The sequence below is a fragment of the Channa argus genome, chromosome 12 (assembly GCF_033026475.1).
Source record: "Channa argus isolate prfri chromosome 12, Channa argus male v1.0, whole genome shotgun sequence".
Classification (NCBI taxonomy): Eukaryota; Metazoa; Chordata; class Actinopteri; order Anabantiformes; family Channidae; genus Channa; species Channa argus.
In genome coordinates this window covers 4,142,758-4,161,523 of record NC_090208.1, presented here as the reverse complement: position 1 = coordinate 4,161,523, position 18,766 = coordinate 4,142,758, and the positions used below count along the sequence as shown (strand labels likewise).

Genomic DNA, 18,766 nt, shown 5'->3' with positions numbered 1-18,766 from the left:
GATAAGAAGAGGACAAGTTTACTAACCTTGATTTGTTGAGCAGCACAGCAGAGACGTCACAACTAAAGAGAGATCATATCCAGTCTGTAATTATTGGCTTTAATATTACTGCCAGCGTTAACACTAATTCCTTTTAACACCATGAATGTGGCTCCTGTTTTGGTGACCTGTTGCTTCACCTGTGTGAGTGTGTCTGAGTATTAATGCTGACTGATTGTGAACTTGGGCTTGAAGATGTATCAGATGTTAAAGTTGTAGTGTTTCCACTGTGTCTAACAGAGAGTGGGGCAGCTCCTAATATCATATTATTATTATATAACACATGCAAATACATCTCACCTGGTAAGAAGCCAATAAAAGTAGTTCATTAAAACACTATTCAAACAAGTATAAAGGAGAAACAGTAACGTCAGCTCTGCTCACAGTGCTTATATGAGTCATCCACTCAGACACACTCACTATGGTGACTGTCACACAAGGTGCTCACCTGTCCCACCGGGACAAACTTCAGCCCAAGGACACTTCAACATGTCTTTATAGTAAACCAGCTGTCTGTCTGTTACACTAATCATTGAACCTGATTTGTCACATAACTTAATAACTGCACAAGTTCTGGTCTATTAGCAGCCTCCACACTAAACCTGCAGCTCTCACTCTACCAGCAGAGACAGACGAATACAAGACACACACCTCTGTGTGTATGTTACATGCTAAAGTTTGCAGACCTTTATTTTGAAATGACAAATAGTCAAACAAGAACTTGAAACATAACATTTAATGCACATTCAGCTTGTGTAAATGTTCCTACATCATCAGAAGTAAAGAAAAAGGTCAAGGAGTGTATAAGAAAAGTTAGAGAATAATGAAAATTATATCAGTGCAAAAGTTTCCAGATGCTTATTTTAAAATGATGAAAAAGCAAAACAAATACTTTATTCAACATAATGTTTAATACACATTCAGCTACAAAAGTTCCTGCATAAAAACCCTGCTACTGAATTCTTATTATATTATATATAAACGTCTTATTTAAATGAATTATTTTATGTGTTTGTTGGATTTTTAAAATGTATTTTATTTATTAGTTAATTAATGTATTTGTGTCATGTGCAGGTAGCAGGGTTTATTACCTTTACTTTCCTGTTACTGTGGCTTAAGGTGGCTTCACTTCTGGGAAGCTGTCACATCACTCATCTATATTTAGTGTGTGGTTATTACACAGAAACTATCAGGACTGTTTTAAAATATACATTTACTGTAGCTCTTGGTGTTTGATTTAATGTGATATTACCATGATTTTCAGTAGGACAATGTTTCACTGTTATTATGCTACATAGGAAATAGCAAAGTGTTTTCCTACATTATCTTGTCATTATCAAAATGTTACCTCATTACTTTATTGTTACTGAGCTGTTAATGTAAAGTGCTACAGCAAATGTTATTTTGTGTGTCACAGATAAACTGCTAAAATTAAAAGAATTATTTTAAAAATTGTATTCAAAAAGCAAAAATTTCACTTTTCCAAATAAACATTTTCTGACTAACTAACTTTCTGATTGTCATCATCCAACCGTCTCCGAAAGCTTTTGTACATTTCCTGCTTTATGGCGTCAACTTTGTCTTCTTTTAATGTGAAGAGAAGAATAATGGAGTTTAAAATGTAGTTTTACACTTTATGATCTTAAAATAACAATTGCCTTGTTTTACTTTATATCATCTTTTTTAATCCTAATCAATAATCTTATTTTAATTTTCACTTCTTGACAAATGTTGGATCCTATGACCTCTTAATCATTTATCAACGTTTATCTCACCACCTTTGTTTTACAGCTCACAGTATAAATAAGACAAACTATGATTGTAATGATTTGAATCAGAGATTGTACTTACAGAGCAGCCACTGCAGAGATGTTTCATCCATTGTAGCAGTTGGTGATATGAGCTGAAAAACTGTTCACAGCTTCACTTCCTTCCTCTTTGTAGGTGAGTTTGTTGATGTGTTATCTTCTTTATAGTGGTTGGTGAGAAAGACCTTATTAGGTTAAACATCATCTCACAGAAGAGTCAATATTTTCTCAAAAACTAGACAGAATATAGGGAGAGTTCTGCCAAACCTTGATCTCAAATTTGACTGGATGCCACCAGTGAAAACATTCACCTGAACAAAAATGCTTTTGGTCTTTAGAAACACGTTAGTTATCTTAATGTTGATGCATGTTGGAAGGAGGTAGAGAGGCTGAATCAGGGTTGGACATGCTGGGGTGACGTGAACTTTCACCCCCCTCATCATAACATACATCATCATAACCCCGCACGTCTCCTTCTTTGTGTCTGCTTCACTGAGTGGACGATACCCCAATCTAACTTCTTCTCACTTCTTCGCTGCCTCCTTCCAGTGCACACTGCTAAAAAGATAACTAGTGTTTCTGCATTGTGTCACACAGTACTCAAAGGAGTTTAACACCAAGTGCTTTCATTTCTATACAGCTTATAGTTCATTTGGTGAGTCTTTATAAAGTTTGGGGGTTAAAGTAATCAAACCTTTACTTACTGTAAACTCAAAGTGCACTGACTCACATGCTGTCAAACAACTGCAATAGAAGTGGAGCCATCTGCTGGGAAAGTCATGTGTAGGATTTATATGATAAACCGTATGTTCCTGTTCTTCTTCTTTTCTCTCTGAGGTAATATTTTATAAAGATTTAAAGACTATTCTGAAGTTTGTAATTATTTATAAAATGAGCAGAAAAAAGAAAAGTTATATGAATAATAAGAATAATCATCATCTTCAGACTATATTCTTTGGGTCAGCGGTTATGGTTTCATTTCTAGCAGCCATTTTAAAATAAGTTTACATCAACAAACTAAACCTCGACATAGTTTAACACGGACACCAAATATCCCAACAGTGAAAAGTGAAACACAATGACACAAAGTTTGTTTGAGGGGTGTGAACCCATGTTTAGTGTGGAGGCTGCTAATAGACTCCACCAGTTATTGTTCAGTTGTTAGGTTATGTGACAAATCAGACTAAATGATGAACAAACAGACAGTTAGTGATTAGACAAACTCACTGTGGTTAACACAAATCCAGGATCAGCCAGTACCCAGATACTTTTATTGGTGGTTTCTCACCGGCTGTATTTGCTTGGTCTGATACAGCCAGTCAGCAAAGAAACATCACAACCATAACTTTACATCAGTTCATCTCACTGCACTATTCAGCTGCAAACAAGCTTTGCTACTCAGAGCTGAGGTGAAGCAGAAGGTCATCATGAGATAAGCTGTGTTCATGGCATTAAAAAAGTTAGTGGTTTTAAATAATCTTCTGTAATCTGTAAGTTTTGTTCCCTCCCTGTCTGTCTACCTGTTCCATCATTACACCTTATATTCAATCAACTCATTTTACCTTCCAACTCCTTCACTTGTTCTGGGTCCAATAAATCAGTTATTGAAAATGTTATAACAACAACAGAATGTTTGTATTGTGCAGCTATGAACCACCAGAATAAAAGTCACACCACATGTAATAGCTACATATATAGAAAAACAGCCTTCTGTCTCTTTCATTGTGGCCCTTTAGAGCTTTATAGTTAGATTTTTGTAAAGTATCTGTGGTATTTTGTGTCACACATACACTTATGAACAGCATGTGCAGCTGTGGATCATATTTCTAGTTTGTTCAGTGATGATTTCAGTTCAGTGTGATGGAAAAACCTTGACCCAGAATAATGTCAATGACTCAATAGTCCATTGTCAGAGAGTAGGAGCTATGAGTTAATAAAAAAGTCTACAATTACAAAAATAAAGTCTGAAACAATAGAGCACAATAACAAATAAAAGATTTTTTAGAACAGAATGTGAGAGAAGACATTTCAAATTGTTCACCTTGTGCTTGCATTGTTCATTGACTTTGGAAATACTTAAATTCTAAATTCTAAAGTCTGGTACATCAAGCAGAAGCTGTTACCATTGTGTTTAGCAGTAAAGGAACTTTACCTTTGTACCTGTTCTGAGACACTGTACACATGTTTGATTCCCTGTTTAAACTTGTTCCTGCCCCGGTCTGTTCTGGCATATCTCTGCTTAATGCTTGTTTTGTGGTTTTGTTCACTTTCATTAGATTTCTGCTTATTACCTGAGCTCTTGTTTGTTCCCCAACTCATGTTCACCCCTTGTTAATGTACACACCTGGTTATAATTAGCCCTTTTAGTTATGTAGTCTGGTCACTCTTAGTTCCTCAGCTTAGCTTCCATTTAGTTTTCCCTTATTCTCCCAGCCATGTTCTTGTTTAGATGATCGGCCTCTGGTTATGTTATTTACTTGGTTTTTTTGTGGTCACCACCATCAAGCTCCACTTCCGATCGGAACAGATCAGAGACAGCAAGTTGTAAATGACCTCCTGTGTGGTCACAAAGTCATTAAACTCCCTTTAGTAGCACAGCAGTTTCAATATTTCCTCACTAAGACGAATGATTAAGAACATCATTAACATCTTTAGTAAACTAATCAATCACCTGGTGATCACATAAACTGACAGAGCAAACGATGAATTGCCACATATCAAATAAAGACCACAGACCTTGAATAATGAAAAGACATTATAAGACATGAATCATTAAAGATAAAGAACCTCCACACACATTAAATGCAGCTTTATCCTTTTTATTCTAAGGTCTGTTTCTCACTTCTCCATTGGATGTTGCAGTTTTATCGTTTGACGCAGGCCTTTGTTGGTCATTTCCACCTCATTTGTGTTTCGAGGTGTTGGTTCATGTTAGATGTTTGCTGTGTGCTTGGCCTGTCAGTCAAACCTGTTGCCAAGCAATGGGCCAAACCAGGGGGCAGGACCAGATCAGATTGGTTTCCCATCAACATATCACCTGACGTCCTAGTGAGGTACAAGTCCTGTGGCAGAGTGTCCAAAGGTTCCAGCAACATCCAGTTAGTTTCTTCAGCTTCTTGTTTCTCATTAACCCTGATTGTTTTCACTTGTGCCCCGTTGTACTTATACCCAGCTTTCCCCACTGTTCCCTGCCAGATCATCTCTCTCGCATAATTCAGACATGGCCACAGTTTGGCAGCATGTGCTCAAGTCTGCATGTATGGGAACTTGTGGGCAACCCCCCCCCCAACCATCCACTGAGCTCTGTTGTCTGGTGGTCCCAGCACCATACAGAAGATCACAAAACTCTACAGCTCAGTGGTCCCAGGATGGTGCAACAAACCACAAAACTGCACGTTGCAAACTCTGCTTCTATGCTCACTATGCTAATGTGGCATTTTCTTTCATCTGTTTCTGAACATTACTTTTCTACACTTGTTTTCACACTCTAAACTTGTTGGACATAAATATAAATCAGACTGTTGAAACTGTTGCTTTACTTTGGTTCCTCTTAAAAGCACAAGGTGTCCTAATTCACTTTGCAGCAAGACATTTGTTTCCTGTAATAATAGTGAAATAAAATGCTCTTTGAGAAATGATAAGATGAATGAACGAAGTCCTTTTACAGCTGATTTTAAATATTACGCAGTTAATATTATTATTATTCATTCAAATATTCATAATAAATCATTTAATTTCGACAGCATGGTAGTGGAATGGTTAGTGTTGTTGCCTCACAGCTAAAAAGGTTTCTAGTTTGAATCCTGGCTGCAGCCTTTCTGTGTGTTCTGCTGTGAACAAATTGTTGTAAATGTACATATCAGCTCAGCCAAATTAGTCTGTACGGATAAAGAAATAATTATACATTAATATTAAAATAAAAAAGATCATATTAATGAAAAAAATTAGTAATTAAAAATGTTATTTATTGTGAAAATATAAAGTCTCTTTATTTTTACCTTGTAAACACCATCAAATTAAAATTTGCTGTTTTTTTTTATTTTATGGTAAATATGTGTTGTTCACACTAACAACCTCAAACTGTGGTTCATACTGTAAGTGCTGCAGCTCATTGACAAACAGCCACAGTCTGAGCTTAGATCATAAGAGCTCAGTGATCGATGATCAGAATAATCCACTCTCTGCAGGAGACACAGAAAACTCCACACTGTACAGATAATTATAAAATGGCAGCTCAACTGTGAAAACCAATGCTTTGATATTAATCTGCCATCAGTTACAGGTTTTATAACCTACTGTATCTGTGTTTCACTGCGAGAGAAGAAGCTTTACAGCCTGAATCTTCTCAAGATTTCACTGATACAAGCATCAAACACAAACGCAGACACTCTGCAGCTTTTCTCTGCAGTTTCCCACCACTGAACGGTGTCCATACTGTTTTTAGCCTGCGGTGGTGGTTTTTGTACATTTCTTCTCTACGTGTTAACAGTTGGCCACAACGAAACCAGAGCAAGTCAAACTTTCCATCTGACAGCTGAGTGAAACCCACAGAGCCACTCGAGACAAACAACAATGAATGTTTATTAATACTTAAGAAACAAGAATCATCAGTAAATCAGAAATAACAGTAAAGTTACTGAGGACAGTGAACCAGCCAACAACTGGAAGTCATCGTTAGATTTAGGTCTGTGTTGGGGAACCTGCTTTGAAAGCAAAACCTCACAGCTACCTGCACTTCTTTCTCTAAGTAGCTTCAAATTAATTCAAAGTTTGTATGTGACATGAAATATTAACAAATAGCAGTGAAAATGTGACTCAGGTTTAGTTAACTACACAAAGAATGTCGACAGAGTCAAACGTATTTTAACTACATGGTCTTTGATGGTTACTTATACTTAACTACATGAATCACTATACAAATATGAATGTAGTTAAACTACAACTTTAATTACACATAGTTCACTACTTCAGACATCTACTACTACTACTACTACTACTACTACTATTACTACTACTACTACTAATCCTATAACACTGGAACCAGTTAGAGTCAGTGGTTGGCCTGAAGGTGTGAAGGTTTGATGTTCGATCTCAGTGAAGAGTAGACGACCTCTGGGTCTGGAGGAAGCTCTGAACACAAACACACAGAGTTCAAGAAAAGATGAGGTCAGAGAGCCCTGTGCAGCTCGTCGTACTTGCTCTTCATGTTTTCCTGACTCTGCCATGGTTCAGTCAGCGGTGCCAGGGTGGTTAACTAACTTCTGCACGAGTGCACGTTGACCTAGTTACAGCCTGTTCACGTCTGGGCTAGAGTCTAGCTACTGGATGATGAAAGGTTCCTTTCACAGGACAACCAAATTATATTTATGCTAAAATATTAAATATTTACTGACACTTTTATCAAATATTCAAAAGCTCATGTGCCATAAAGACTTGGTGAAAGGAGAAACTGAGTCTTACCTGAACCTCTGCTCCTCTTTGGTCTGATGACTATTTGTCCATAACTGACGTCTTCTGTTCTCACTCCTGAGTAAACTGCAGCTGGATCAGACTCTGGAAAAAGAAAACTGGTTACTTTACTGCAAGTAACTTTACTGTACTAAAACTGATAGCAGTAATGTTAGTATTCTTACTGATAGTATTATACCTATTAACAATACAAATATTGCCACTGTTGGTAAATGAAACTGTTTTACATGTAGAATAAAAACATTTTAGGAAGAACACAAAAAACTACACAATTATTCAGGTCTGAAGATCAAACATTTAGGCTGATCAAGCTCACAGAATGTAGAAAAGTTTTTAAAAATGACTTCCATCTGATGACCCCTCAGATTGATATGGGGACCCTTTAAGGGGCCCAACCCCAGCGTTGGTAACCACCTAACTAAAGGCGGCCTGGTGGATCAGTGGGTGGAGCATCACACTGGGATGCAGACGTCTGGAGTATTAAATTCTATCCCATGCACCAGGTGTGTCCTTGAGCAAGTCAGTCCGTGTTAGGTCCCCTGGTGTCACCTTTGGAGTAAATGTGCTCAAAGACGACAATAAAGCTTCTGTTCTAAACTATGTCTGTAAATGAAGTAGTTAAACCAGCTTCAACAGTAAAATGCTGCTAAAGCTTTGACGACTGTGTTTCAACAAATAATAATGGCAAAGACCTGCCGAAGGTCCTGCAGTGAAAAATGTCTGCAGTCCACATTCAGCTGAATAATTGTTTTAACAAACAGGAAACTGGGCGACGACAGAGGTGTTAGAGTCTATTAACAGATTCAACACAGGGAACAAAAACTGACGCACACACAGCAGAACACATGGTTCATTAGATTAAAACAGATCAGACTATGATGTGAAACTGTATGAAATAAAGAAGATAAAATGTTAAGTTGAGCTTCCAAAAATATGTAGAAATATATCAGATAAAAAGATGTTTTGAAAGGAAGCTTCATATACAACACAGTGTCATTTCATTGAATGTAGTTCAGTGATCTGCAGGAGTCTCACTCACTTTTTAGTTTCCTTATACTGTATTTTGTATAGTTTGACCGGTTTCCTAAACAGTTTCGACTCTAAAGAAATTGTCAAAAAAAAAATGTAACTGCAAAAAATATTACTGTGTCGTCAGTTTATAAAAGTGTTTGTGAGTAAATGTCCAAGTTTTACTCTAAACCTGAGTCTAAACTAGTTTTCTACTGTTAACTTGTCTTTTCTTTCAGGGACAAGCCAAATATCCTCCCTGCTATTGTTGCTAAGTGAAAATGGATTTAATGAATGTTACCTTTGCTTCGTCTGATTGGCTGTTGTCCGTGATGTAATATTGTGACATCGCTGTATGTGACATCTTCTCCAGCATTTACATCATCAGCTGCAATGAACCAAAATGAACATTGATGCAACAATGTTAATGGACATTTTTATTCACAAAAAAGAAAAATTAAATGCAAGTGTAACACATTTGTGTCCCACCTTTGAGTTTCCTCTGAACATGTTGTCTCACAAGTAGAACCAGTAAGACCAGTAGAACCAGTAAGACCAGTACAACACCAACACAGCTGAGTGGCAACCAAACAGGCAACCATTTCATGTTGTCCCCCTTAGAGACAGGAGTAGAGGATGACGATAAAGAGGTTGATGTAGGGGATGTTGTAGTGGTGGGTTTATCTAAAATAATCAAAATAATTATTACATTGACTTGAATTAAAAAACTTCCACTGACTTTTCATTCAAAAGGTTTCATTTCACCTAAAAACTAGGATTTATTATATTTGATGACTGAAAAGTTACAGATTTCCTTACACATTATGAATAATTGCTGATGTTCTTATTAGTACAGAAATTTAACAACATCAATACAGGAAATACAAGACCTTTGTCTGACCTCCTGACCTGTGACGTAGATCCAGCTGGGTGGAGACTCTCCATGACTGCTGATGTGACACTTGTAGAGGCCTTCATCAGACTTGGTAACATGGTGGATGGTCATGTGACCTGTAGGCTCAGTCCTGATGAGGGAGCCATCTTTATAGAAATCAGCTGGGAGCTTGGAGGGAGGCCTCTTTGTTTGACAGTGCAGAGAGACATCATGTCCCTCCATCACAGGGAGGACAGGACTCTGCAGGATCACTGCTCCACCTCAACACAGAGACAAACTACAGCATTTCATCCATTTCCACACAGCTTCATCAACACTAACTCCACAGTCTGATCTTACCAGTGACAGTGATGGTGATGCTGTTACTGGTTGATGGCTCTCTGGACTCACACCAGTAAACTCCACTGTCCGATGGGAAAATATAACTGATGTTACAGGAAGAACCAGCTGGTTTTCCCCAACCATCTCCACATTGAGACATCTGTTGTGCGGTTGTGTTCCTCCTCAGTGTCCAATTAGCGGAGCTGTCGTCCTCCTCACAGCTCAGAGAGACAGAGTCATGTTGAAACAGCTGAGAGCTGCTGGGACTCACAGTCAGATGAGCTGTTAGAAAAGTTTTATTGTCAGCATTTGTCAGACTTGACACAGTCTGTAGCAACACATACACAGCAAGTCGTGATACTCTGTGTTCTGACTACTGTCAATCATGGTGATTATGACATTTTTTGTCCCACTGAATACTGTTCTAGAATAAAACTACAAGGTGATTAATGTGGTTTATCAATGTATAAATATTGAGATGAAAACATTAAAACTAAAACACCTTCTGCATCACAGTTAATTCAACAAGTGAACTTATTTCAAATTTATAAACAGTCATTAAGGCTGTAAATACAGCAACAGATCCTGTTATAAATCCTACAAACATGCAATGTTATGTTTCTCAAATCCTTCCTTTCAGTTCTCCTGTAATAAACAGGTTTAAAATGTGACAGAAGAAGTTTACTGACCTTGGTTTGTTGTGCAGCACAGCAGACAGATCACAACTAAAGAGAAATGAGAGTCAAGTTGGTCTGAGGTTTCACATGAAAGAAAATTGTACCCAAAAAAGGAGCAAAGCCAGAACTGCAGTACAGACACATCAAGAATTATTGTTTGTCTGTGTTGTGTATTATTTTTAAATAATTGCTGTTTTGTTTTTATCTGTATGTCCTTGTTTAGTAAACCTTTCATCAAGTTCAGTCATCTGTGAAGCAATTTGAATTGAATTAATCTGTACCAAAGGTGTTTTATGAATAAAGTTTTGATTGACTATGATTAATTAAAAAGTAAACACTGGCATGTCCATCTCATTTATTAGGACATCATCAGTGAGGCAGAAATGAAATGTAAGTAAATTTATCACATTGACCATGTTTAGTACTTTATATAAAATGTTCTTGAGTTTTATCTATTGAAGGTCACATTTAGATGACACTTATTTGTTCCACTAAATCAACGTGTTGAAAATACGACACTACAGTTAACTGGCCGTGAAAGCAGGAAATGCCAGTTCAGAGCTTGTGGGTCAATGTTTGTTTGCAACATGTTGGAACATACGTTTTGGAATAAAGACCTCAATCAGTAGAGCTGTGTGTCTGGCTGATGTGTTTTAAAGTTTTTGGACAACAATGGAGTAGAAATAGATTTCACAGATGAAGAAACTAATCCAGGCTGAGAACTAAGCAATGTGAGTTAAGAAGATTTTGATTTGGTTTTAGTGTCTAAATGGTGAATGTGGACGATATGAGTAATGTAGAAAATGCATATTATACAATAATAAGTGTATGTTGTGAAGTTATCGATGCCTCAACAACTCATTTCAAACACTGTCTAAACCCAGTGCTCAGTGAAAATATCCTAATTACCTGCTACAAACCAGCTTCTGCCTGAACTCTGTTCTAAACACCTGAACACACCAGCTGATGTGCAGTATCATATAATCTACCAGTACTTCACTCAGTTACCCTCACTAATCCATGAACTGTCACTTTTAATGCTATGACATGTTTACATTCCACCTGCCAATTTATTTCATACACCCCATTCCATTCCTCATTGATTTTGCTGATTCAATTCCAAATAATAATAATAATAACAACAACAATAATAATATATGTTATATAGTAACTGCCATCATGTATCATTTGTTTATAGTAATTTTACTTATTTCCTACATTTAAAAAAATGCTCACTCAGAGGAATAAATGTCTTTGTTTTTATGTTTTTGTACCAAATCCGCATGTTTTAAAAATACAAAGGTTCAAACAGAAATTCTCTACTTACAGATCAGACACTGTAGAGATGTTTCCTTCATTGTCGTATTCAATGATTTGGATTAAGTTTTAGTTTTTTAGTAGTTTTTAGACACCAAGTGAAGCCCGCCCTCTTCCTCTTCTATATGAGGGTTTTTTCTTCTCTTGGTCAGTGATGTATAAGTACAGTTTGTGTGATTGTTCTTTTTTTTTAGTTCTTTGTGGAAACGAGTGAAATTCTAAAAGTAGCCACGCCAAAAACATAAAAGGCGTAAATAAATAAATAAACCTAGAAAGAAATTTAAAAAGGTGGAAAGTCTGAATGTGTTTATTTCAGATTATTTAATATTCAAATTGTTTAGTGTAATTGCAGCATTTCCAGTTGAAGTCTGACATTACTCTGTCTCATCCCACATTTTGTGACATTGTCACACCTTCAAATTGTATTTTTTTTTTTTTTTTTTGTCTTTTCTGTTTATCCCGCAAGTTCAGTGTCGCCACAGCGAATCATTTGTCCCCATGTTGATTTGGCACAGTTTTTACACCTGATGACCTTCCTGACGCAACCCTCCCCAATTTCTACTGGGTTTGGACCGACACTGCACAGCTGGGGAGGGGGATGGGCTGTTAGGGGTTCAGTGTCTTGCCCAGAGACACTACGACATATAGCCGGGAACGGGGATTGAATCACTGACCCTGTGGTCCATGAATGACTGCCTTTACCAGACATGTTGTGGAGGTTTTCTTTGGCCACTAGAGGGAGTTATTTGCCTGAGAATTGTATAATTGCTAACTGCAGGGAGTAAATCATCAACTGCTCCTCCATAGTTGGTTGCAGACAGAAATAATAAGCAGATTTATTTGTGATAAGTGTAAATTCACCTTTAGTTTCTTTAAACATGTTCATACCTTGATATAATATTAGGGGCATTTTACTTCATCTTTAGGATATGTGGATAGAGGCTCTCATTGTTGAAGCTCATAAGGTTACCAGTATGTCATGTGTGTAACCAAGTCTCTCCACACCAAGGAGGCACTAGACCTCTTATTCCACATCCATCAAATTCTTCAGAGAGTGTTGCTGTAATTTTGACCATGACATTAAGCAGTCAATCTAAAGGACTAATCAGTATGTGTCTACAGTTGCAAATGCACTTAATGAAGATGATGTTCACTCTCCTGCATAGTTTCTGTTCTCTGCAGGTATGTTTCATTCTTGCAGCTTGAAGTGTGCAACATTGACCAAACTCATCTGTGGTTCAACAACTCCAGACTGTATGAATCAGTTCAACATTTAATTTCCTGCTAAGCCCAATATCTTACTGCCTTGTGAGTTTGGTGTGAACAGTTGTGATGATGCACCATTTACCAACTTCAGATGGTTTTGGTTCTTTGTAGAAACATGCAGGGCAGTGTGGTAATAGTCTGTACCAGACGTTACCCAGGGGCTGGTGTGGAATTTGTCATATGCTTAAACTTCTTCCGTCAGCACAAGTGCTTTCCACATTAACCAGTGGTGGATCAAGTACTCAAAAACTGTACTTAAGCAAAAGTACAAATACACAAACAAAAATTTACTCTGACATACCCACTGATATTTCTACTTAAGTAAAAGTACGTTTATATTTGACTTAAAGTAATAAAAGTAAAAGTCGACTATTTTTTGGATGGCATTACCTAACTAATGCCAATAGACATAAATGATGGGTTGAATCTCTTTTAGCTATAATCCAGTTATTTTTTCAGTTTTATTTCTACTCTTGTTGTAACATCACATAGTGACAGTAACAGCCTAACTAACAGCTCTGTGATTTCAAGAATAAAACGCTAATACAAACACTGATAAAATGCCACAAGAACATTTTATTACTGAGATTTGAACAGATCTGAACACGGATTTGGGATTAAAGGAACTGCACTAGATTGGTTTAAATCTTATCTATCTGATAGATTTCAATTTGTTCATGTTAATGATGAATCCTCCATGCACACAAAGGTTAGCTATGGAGTTCCACAAGGCTCTGTGTTAGGACCAATACTTTTTACTTTATATATGTCTCCTTTAGGCAACATAATTAGAAAACACTCCATAAATTTCCACTGCTATGCTGCCGATACCCAGCTATATTTATCTATGGAACCAGATGAAAATAATCAGTTAATAAAGCTTCAAGCCTACAAGACATAAAGGCCTGGATGTCCCACAATCTTATACTTCTAACTCAGACAAAACTGAAGTCATAGTGTTCTGACCCAAAAATCTCAGACACATGATGTCCAACCATATTGTTACTCTAGATGGCATAAGTGTGGCCTCCAGTACTACTGCAAGGAACCTTGGAGTTATTTTTGACCAGGATTTGTTCTTTACCTCACATATAAAACAAATCTCTAGAACAGCCTTCTTCCACCTACGGAACATTGCCAAAATTAGGAGCATCCTGTCTCAAAGTGATGCCGAAAAACTGGTCCATGCATTTGTTAACTCTAGGTTGGACTACTGTAATTCCCTACTTTCAGGATGCCCCAGTAACTAAAGAGCCTGCAATGAATCCAAAATGCTGCAGCAAGAGTGCTGACTGGAACTAGCAAGAGAGATCATATTTCACCTTCACTAGCTTCTCTCCATTGGCTTCCCATAAAATCTAGAATAGAATTTAAAACCCTGCTTCTTACATATAAAGCTCTGAATGGTCAGGCTCCATCATATATAGAAGATCTCATAGCACCATATCATCCCAGTAGACCACTTCGCTCTCAGAATGCAGGCCTACTTGTGGTTCCCAGAATTTCCAAAGGTAGAATGGGAGGTAGAGCCTTTAGCTATCAAGCTCCTCCCCTGTGGAACCAGCTCCCAGTTCAGATTCGGGAAGCAGACACCCTCTCTACTTTTAAGTCTAGGCTTAAAACCTTTCTCTTTAACAAAGCTTATAGTTAGTTACAATTATGGTGCTAAAGGCTTAGACTGCTGGGGGACCCACCCCCCGATGCACTGAGCTCCTTTCCTCCTCTTGACTCTCTCTCCTCTCACCCCAGAATTGTCACCACTGTAAGACATTAACTCTGTGAGTTTTCTCCCGTAGTTGTCTTTGTCCTTCTCTGTCCCCCTCTCTCTGTCCTTTTCTGCAGGTGTCCCCGGCTTTGAAGTTGTGTGTCTTCCAGCGTGCAGCTACTGGTCCTACCAACCTGCCTGATGTTTTGTTGTTGCTTTTGTTGCTCTGTTCTTTTCTCTCTTCACTTTCCACTCACCCCAACCGGTCAAGGCAGATGGTCGTCCACCCTGAGCCTGGTTCTGCTGGAGGTTTCTTCCGTTAAAGGGAGTTTTTCCTCTCCACTGTTGCCTATGGCTTGTTCAAGGGGGAATTGTTGGGTTTTGTCTATACATCTTTATAATCTTGACTTTATTCTGTAAAGTGCCCTGAGATGACTTTGTTGTGAATTGGCGCTATATAAATAAAGTTGAATTGAATCAAAAATTTAAATTTAAAGGTGTTGGCCAAGAGTTTCTAGGGCACATGGGAAATGGTGTTCTTTAACAAATCCCTGCTGCTATAACACAGAAGAAGAAAAGCAGCGAGATGAAGGCGGAAGTTCCGGTTCACTACGGACTAAAACTATTCCAGGCTAAATTCAAAGTGTTCGCCGTTCAAGCCTGGAATAATTCAAGATAACAAGCTACAATTTAAAATATTATGTTTAGCAGAGAGTGTTGTTGATTTTAATGTATGAAACCGTGTTATGACCGCACCTCAGTGTTTCAGAGAATAGAGAACAGCTCCGGCTGACGGTATATTTTCATGTGGCGTTGACAAACTCGGAAGTTGTTCTTACTATTGCTTTAAATCGAATTTACTTATAATTTAACCACGATATCTCCAGGAAAATGGCCGCTGTAACATCTGCGTCAGTCCTGTCTACTTTGCTTTTACTCTGCATCTCTCCGGTGTTTGTCTTTGTTGGTGAGTATAGAAGAGTAAAGTAGCTAAAGTAGAGCTACCTACAGTTAATCCATCTAAAGTACATACACATAATCCACATACTGATACTTCTGTAAGGATCATCTTCATATGGGAGGATTCTACAATTGTCATTTATGTGTTTGCCGTTGGCTGGAGGTTGATTTATTTACAGTGTTTTAGTTTTACATTTAACCTAAATAATTGTCTAATTGATGCCATACTGTCTGTGTTATGTGCAGAACTTAACTGACTATATAACTTTGTTAACATCCAAATAAACAGTGGAATTTCTTAAGTAATTCGTGACGTGTCAGATATTCTTAGCTTTGTGCTACTTTGGAAGTAATCACAAAAAATTGTAAAATATTTCCAGTTACTGTTTAACTTCTCCACATTGTGTTTTTTCTTCTTTACTTCAGTCCAGAACATCACAGCTCGAGAGGGAGAAAATGTGTCTCTGCCCTGTTCAGCTCTTCAAAACTCTGACATCATAGTTATAGAGTGGAGCAGACGTTTTCAGAACTTTTCTCATGTTGTCTTTTTGCATCGGGATGGGTGGTTTGATCCATGGAACCAGCATCCATCTTATAAGAATCGGGTGGAGCTGAAGGACGAACAGATGAAAGATGGAAACATGTCTTTGATTCTGAAGAATGTGATAATTAGTGACACTGGAACATATGACTGTCTCATCCAGAGAGGAACAGACCAAATAAAGACAACTGAGACAATCTGCACTATCAACCTGACTGTTTTTCAACCAGGTGAGTGTGTGTGTGTGTGTGTGTGTGTGTGTGTGTGTGTGTGGATCAGAGGTGAAGCTGCTTTCTGGTTGATGTGAGAGTGAACCATCACAGATCAGATGTTGGTGTTTTCTAAAGATGTTGCTGATGAGACTTTGTAGCAAACAGCTGCTATGAGTGATGGGATCAAAGTGCAGTAGATAATGTCTGACAGGAGTTTGAAGAGGAAATGGATTCATCACCTACCTGACAGCTCACATCTCATTCTCTTCTTACAGGTGGAGACGAGGATGGAAATGTTGGACTGAAAGTTGGTCTCTCAGTTGTTGCTCTGCTTGTTGGTGTTGTTGGTGTTGTGATGTATAGAAAACGTAAAGGACCCAAAGAGGAGACTTCATACAAAGCTGCTGATGATAAAGACACTGACCATCAGTAGGTGTAAAATGTCTCCTCAGTTTCCTCAGTGACTAATTCACTGATGCAGGACAAACAGCAGTTCAGGCTTCAGCCTTTTTCTTTTTATCCCACAGTAAATTTTTACTATCAACAATGTGATGATGCATTTCTTAACATTTCTTCCTCAGTCTCTGTGTTTCTCAGCTCTAAACAGACAAGTGTCATTTTAAACTCGACTCAGTCATTTACTAACTCAGTCTGAGGAAACAGTGACTCTTTGTTTCTCTGCAGGACAGTGAAAGTGGACAGAGACAAACAAACCAAAGCTTTATGTTTTATATATTAAGGCTGTTACATTATGTGAATATGAAGATCACTGTTTATGATCCTGTTTGTTTCACCTGATGTTTGTCATCTGACACATCACAAACTGATATTATTCTCTGTCAATCAGTATTAAAGTCAGAGGCTGCTTTTAAATTAGCAACTGCAGCAGCTGTTTGTAAATTCAGACTAGTTTTAATATTTGTGTGTTATTAACTGCAGATTTATGAATTATAATAAGTTCAACCACGATCATCAAAGAAGCTTCAGTTAGTGGGAGAATCAAATGTTTCCCTCTGAACTACACAGTTACTAAATGTGCTGTGCATATTATTATGTTTTGTCTGTGGTTTTACTAATGTATTTGCATAGTGTGTGTACATATAGAAATTCTTACAAATGCACAGAAGTTTTAACAGGACTCAGTAAATCATTTCTTTGACTACGAACTGAAAGATTTAAAGCCACATTAGTTGATGACTTTACAAACAGCTGCAGCAGCTCAGTCCTGCAGAGAGAAACTTTAGTGACTGACCATCTTTTACTGTCAAACAGCTGATCTGTGTGATTTAGTTTAACCTGATTCCTCAGATTAAAGATTTTAACAGTTGTTCAGTCACTGACCAGAAACACAGACTTGTTTTATGTTAATGTTTGCTGTGACAGTTTGTCTTCTTTGACATGTGGAGTCCACAACACATTTCTTTGTAAATTATTTTTAATAGTTTGTTTGTTCTTTTCTGGATTTTTCTGGAGCTTGATTCAAAGCAGCCAAACCACCACACATCACCTGAACAGGTTGATTCACTGTAACCAACAGCCTGTGGTTAAATCATATAATAAAACTTCCAGTAAACCTGACTGTCATAGTGTCATTTTGAAAAGTATCTCAAACACTTTAACACCTAGTTTGTAGATTTTATGAAAGGAGTCTTTTGACACTATTTGTGTCAGCAGGGCAGTGAAAGTGGAAATGAGACAAAGTGTGTTTTACTGATCAATCTAGAAAACTAGAATAAATTAATAAGGCTTTTTATGAAGTAAGAGTCGGATGGAGACACAAAATTCCTCTCAAACAACATGAATGTTCTTATAAGAAAAATGAAATGTTCCTAAATAATAATTTTGGTTGTTTGTGTTTGAGCACTGAGCTGTGTGAATGTAATGGTCCTATTGTACATGAGAGACACAGACTGGGACTAGTTCTGTGATGTAAAGTCAAACGAATGCATCAAATGCTAATCATACCTTTTATGACTAGCATCAGATATTCACCAGATCCAGCTGAATCCAGGTGACTAAGCTAATTACAGTCCAATGTCCAATCTCCCTTTATTTGTAAAATCCTTGAATAAGTAGTTGTAAAGTAATTATGTGACCACCTGTACAGGAATAACCTGTCTGAAGTTTTCCAGTCAGGATTTGGAGCAGATCACACCACAGAAACTGCACTAGTGAAAGTCACAAAAAATCTTCTCTTGGCTTCAGATAATGGACTTGTGTCTATACTCATCTTACTAGACCTTAGTGCCACATTTGACACCAATGATCAGAACGTTTTTTTTTTTTTTACAAAGACTGGAACATGGATTTGGGATTAAAGGAAACACACTGCATTGGTTTAAATCTGATCTGTCAGACAAATTCCAACTTGTTCATGTTAATGATGAATGTTCTATATGCACAAAGGTTCCACAGGGAGTTTCAAGGGTCTCTGTGTCTGTCTGTGAAAACACTCCATAAGCATCCACTGCTGTGCTGATGATGATACCGACTATATTTATCTGTGAAACCAGATGATACTAACCAATTAGTCAAACTTCAAGCATGT

General features: G+C 37.5%; 2 protein-coding genes across 6 annotated transcripts in view; one reads left to right on the top strand and one right to left on the bottom strand.

The window, feature by feature from the left end:
- Positions 1-14,162, bottom strand: part of LOC137137811 (low affinity immunoglobulin gamma Fc region receptor III-like) — a 32,045-nt gene extending 17,883 nt beyond the window's left edge. Inside the window, exons 1-8 of one of the 5 annotated variants that reach the window (XM_067524488.1) lie at positions 11,545-13,949; positions 10,230-10,265; positions 9,559-9,822; positions 9,234-9,479; positions 8,814-9,008; positions 8,626-8,712; positions 7,308-7,400; positions 6,407-6,977 (exon numbers count right to left, since the gene is read on the bottom strand). In XM_067524488.1, coding sequence (XP_067380589.1) covers positions 6,898-6,977; positions 7,308-7,400; positions 8,626-8,712; positions 8,814-9,008; positions 9,234-9,479; positions 9,559-9,822; positions 10,230-10,265; positions 11,545-11,575 — 1,032 coding nt within the window. In that variant the 5' untranslated portion in view covers positions 11,576-13,949 and the 3' untranslated portion in view covers positions 6,407-6,897. The other 4 variants (XM_067524483.1, XM_067524485.1, XM_067524484.1 and 1 more) reach the window with 4 other exon arrangements.
- Positions 14,163-15,124: 962 nt separating this feature from the next.
- Positions 15,125-17,796, top strand: LOC137137864 (myelin-oligodendrocyte glycoprotein-like). The gene is made up of 3 exons (XM_067524654.1): positions 15,125-15,472; positions 15,892-16,236; positions 16,494-17,796. Exons 1-3 carry the CDS (start codon positions 15,397-15,399, stop codon positions 16,649-16,651), a joined length of 579 nt encoding a protein of 192 aa, XP_067380755.1. The 5' UTR covers positions 15,125-15,396; the 3' UTR covers positions 16,652-17,796.
- The last annotated feature ends 970 nt before the right edge of the window (positions 17,797-18,766 follow it).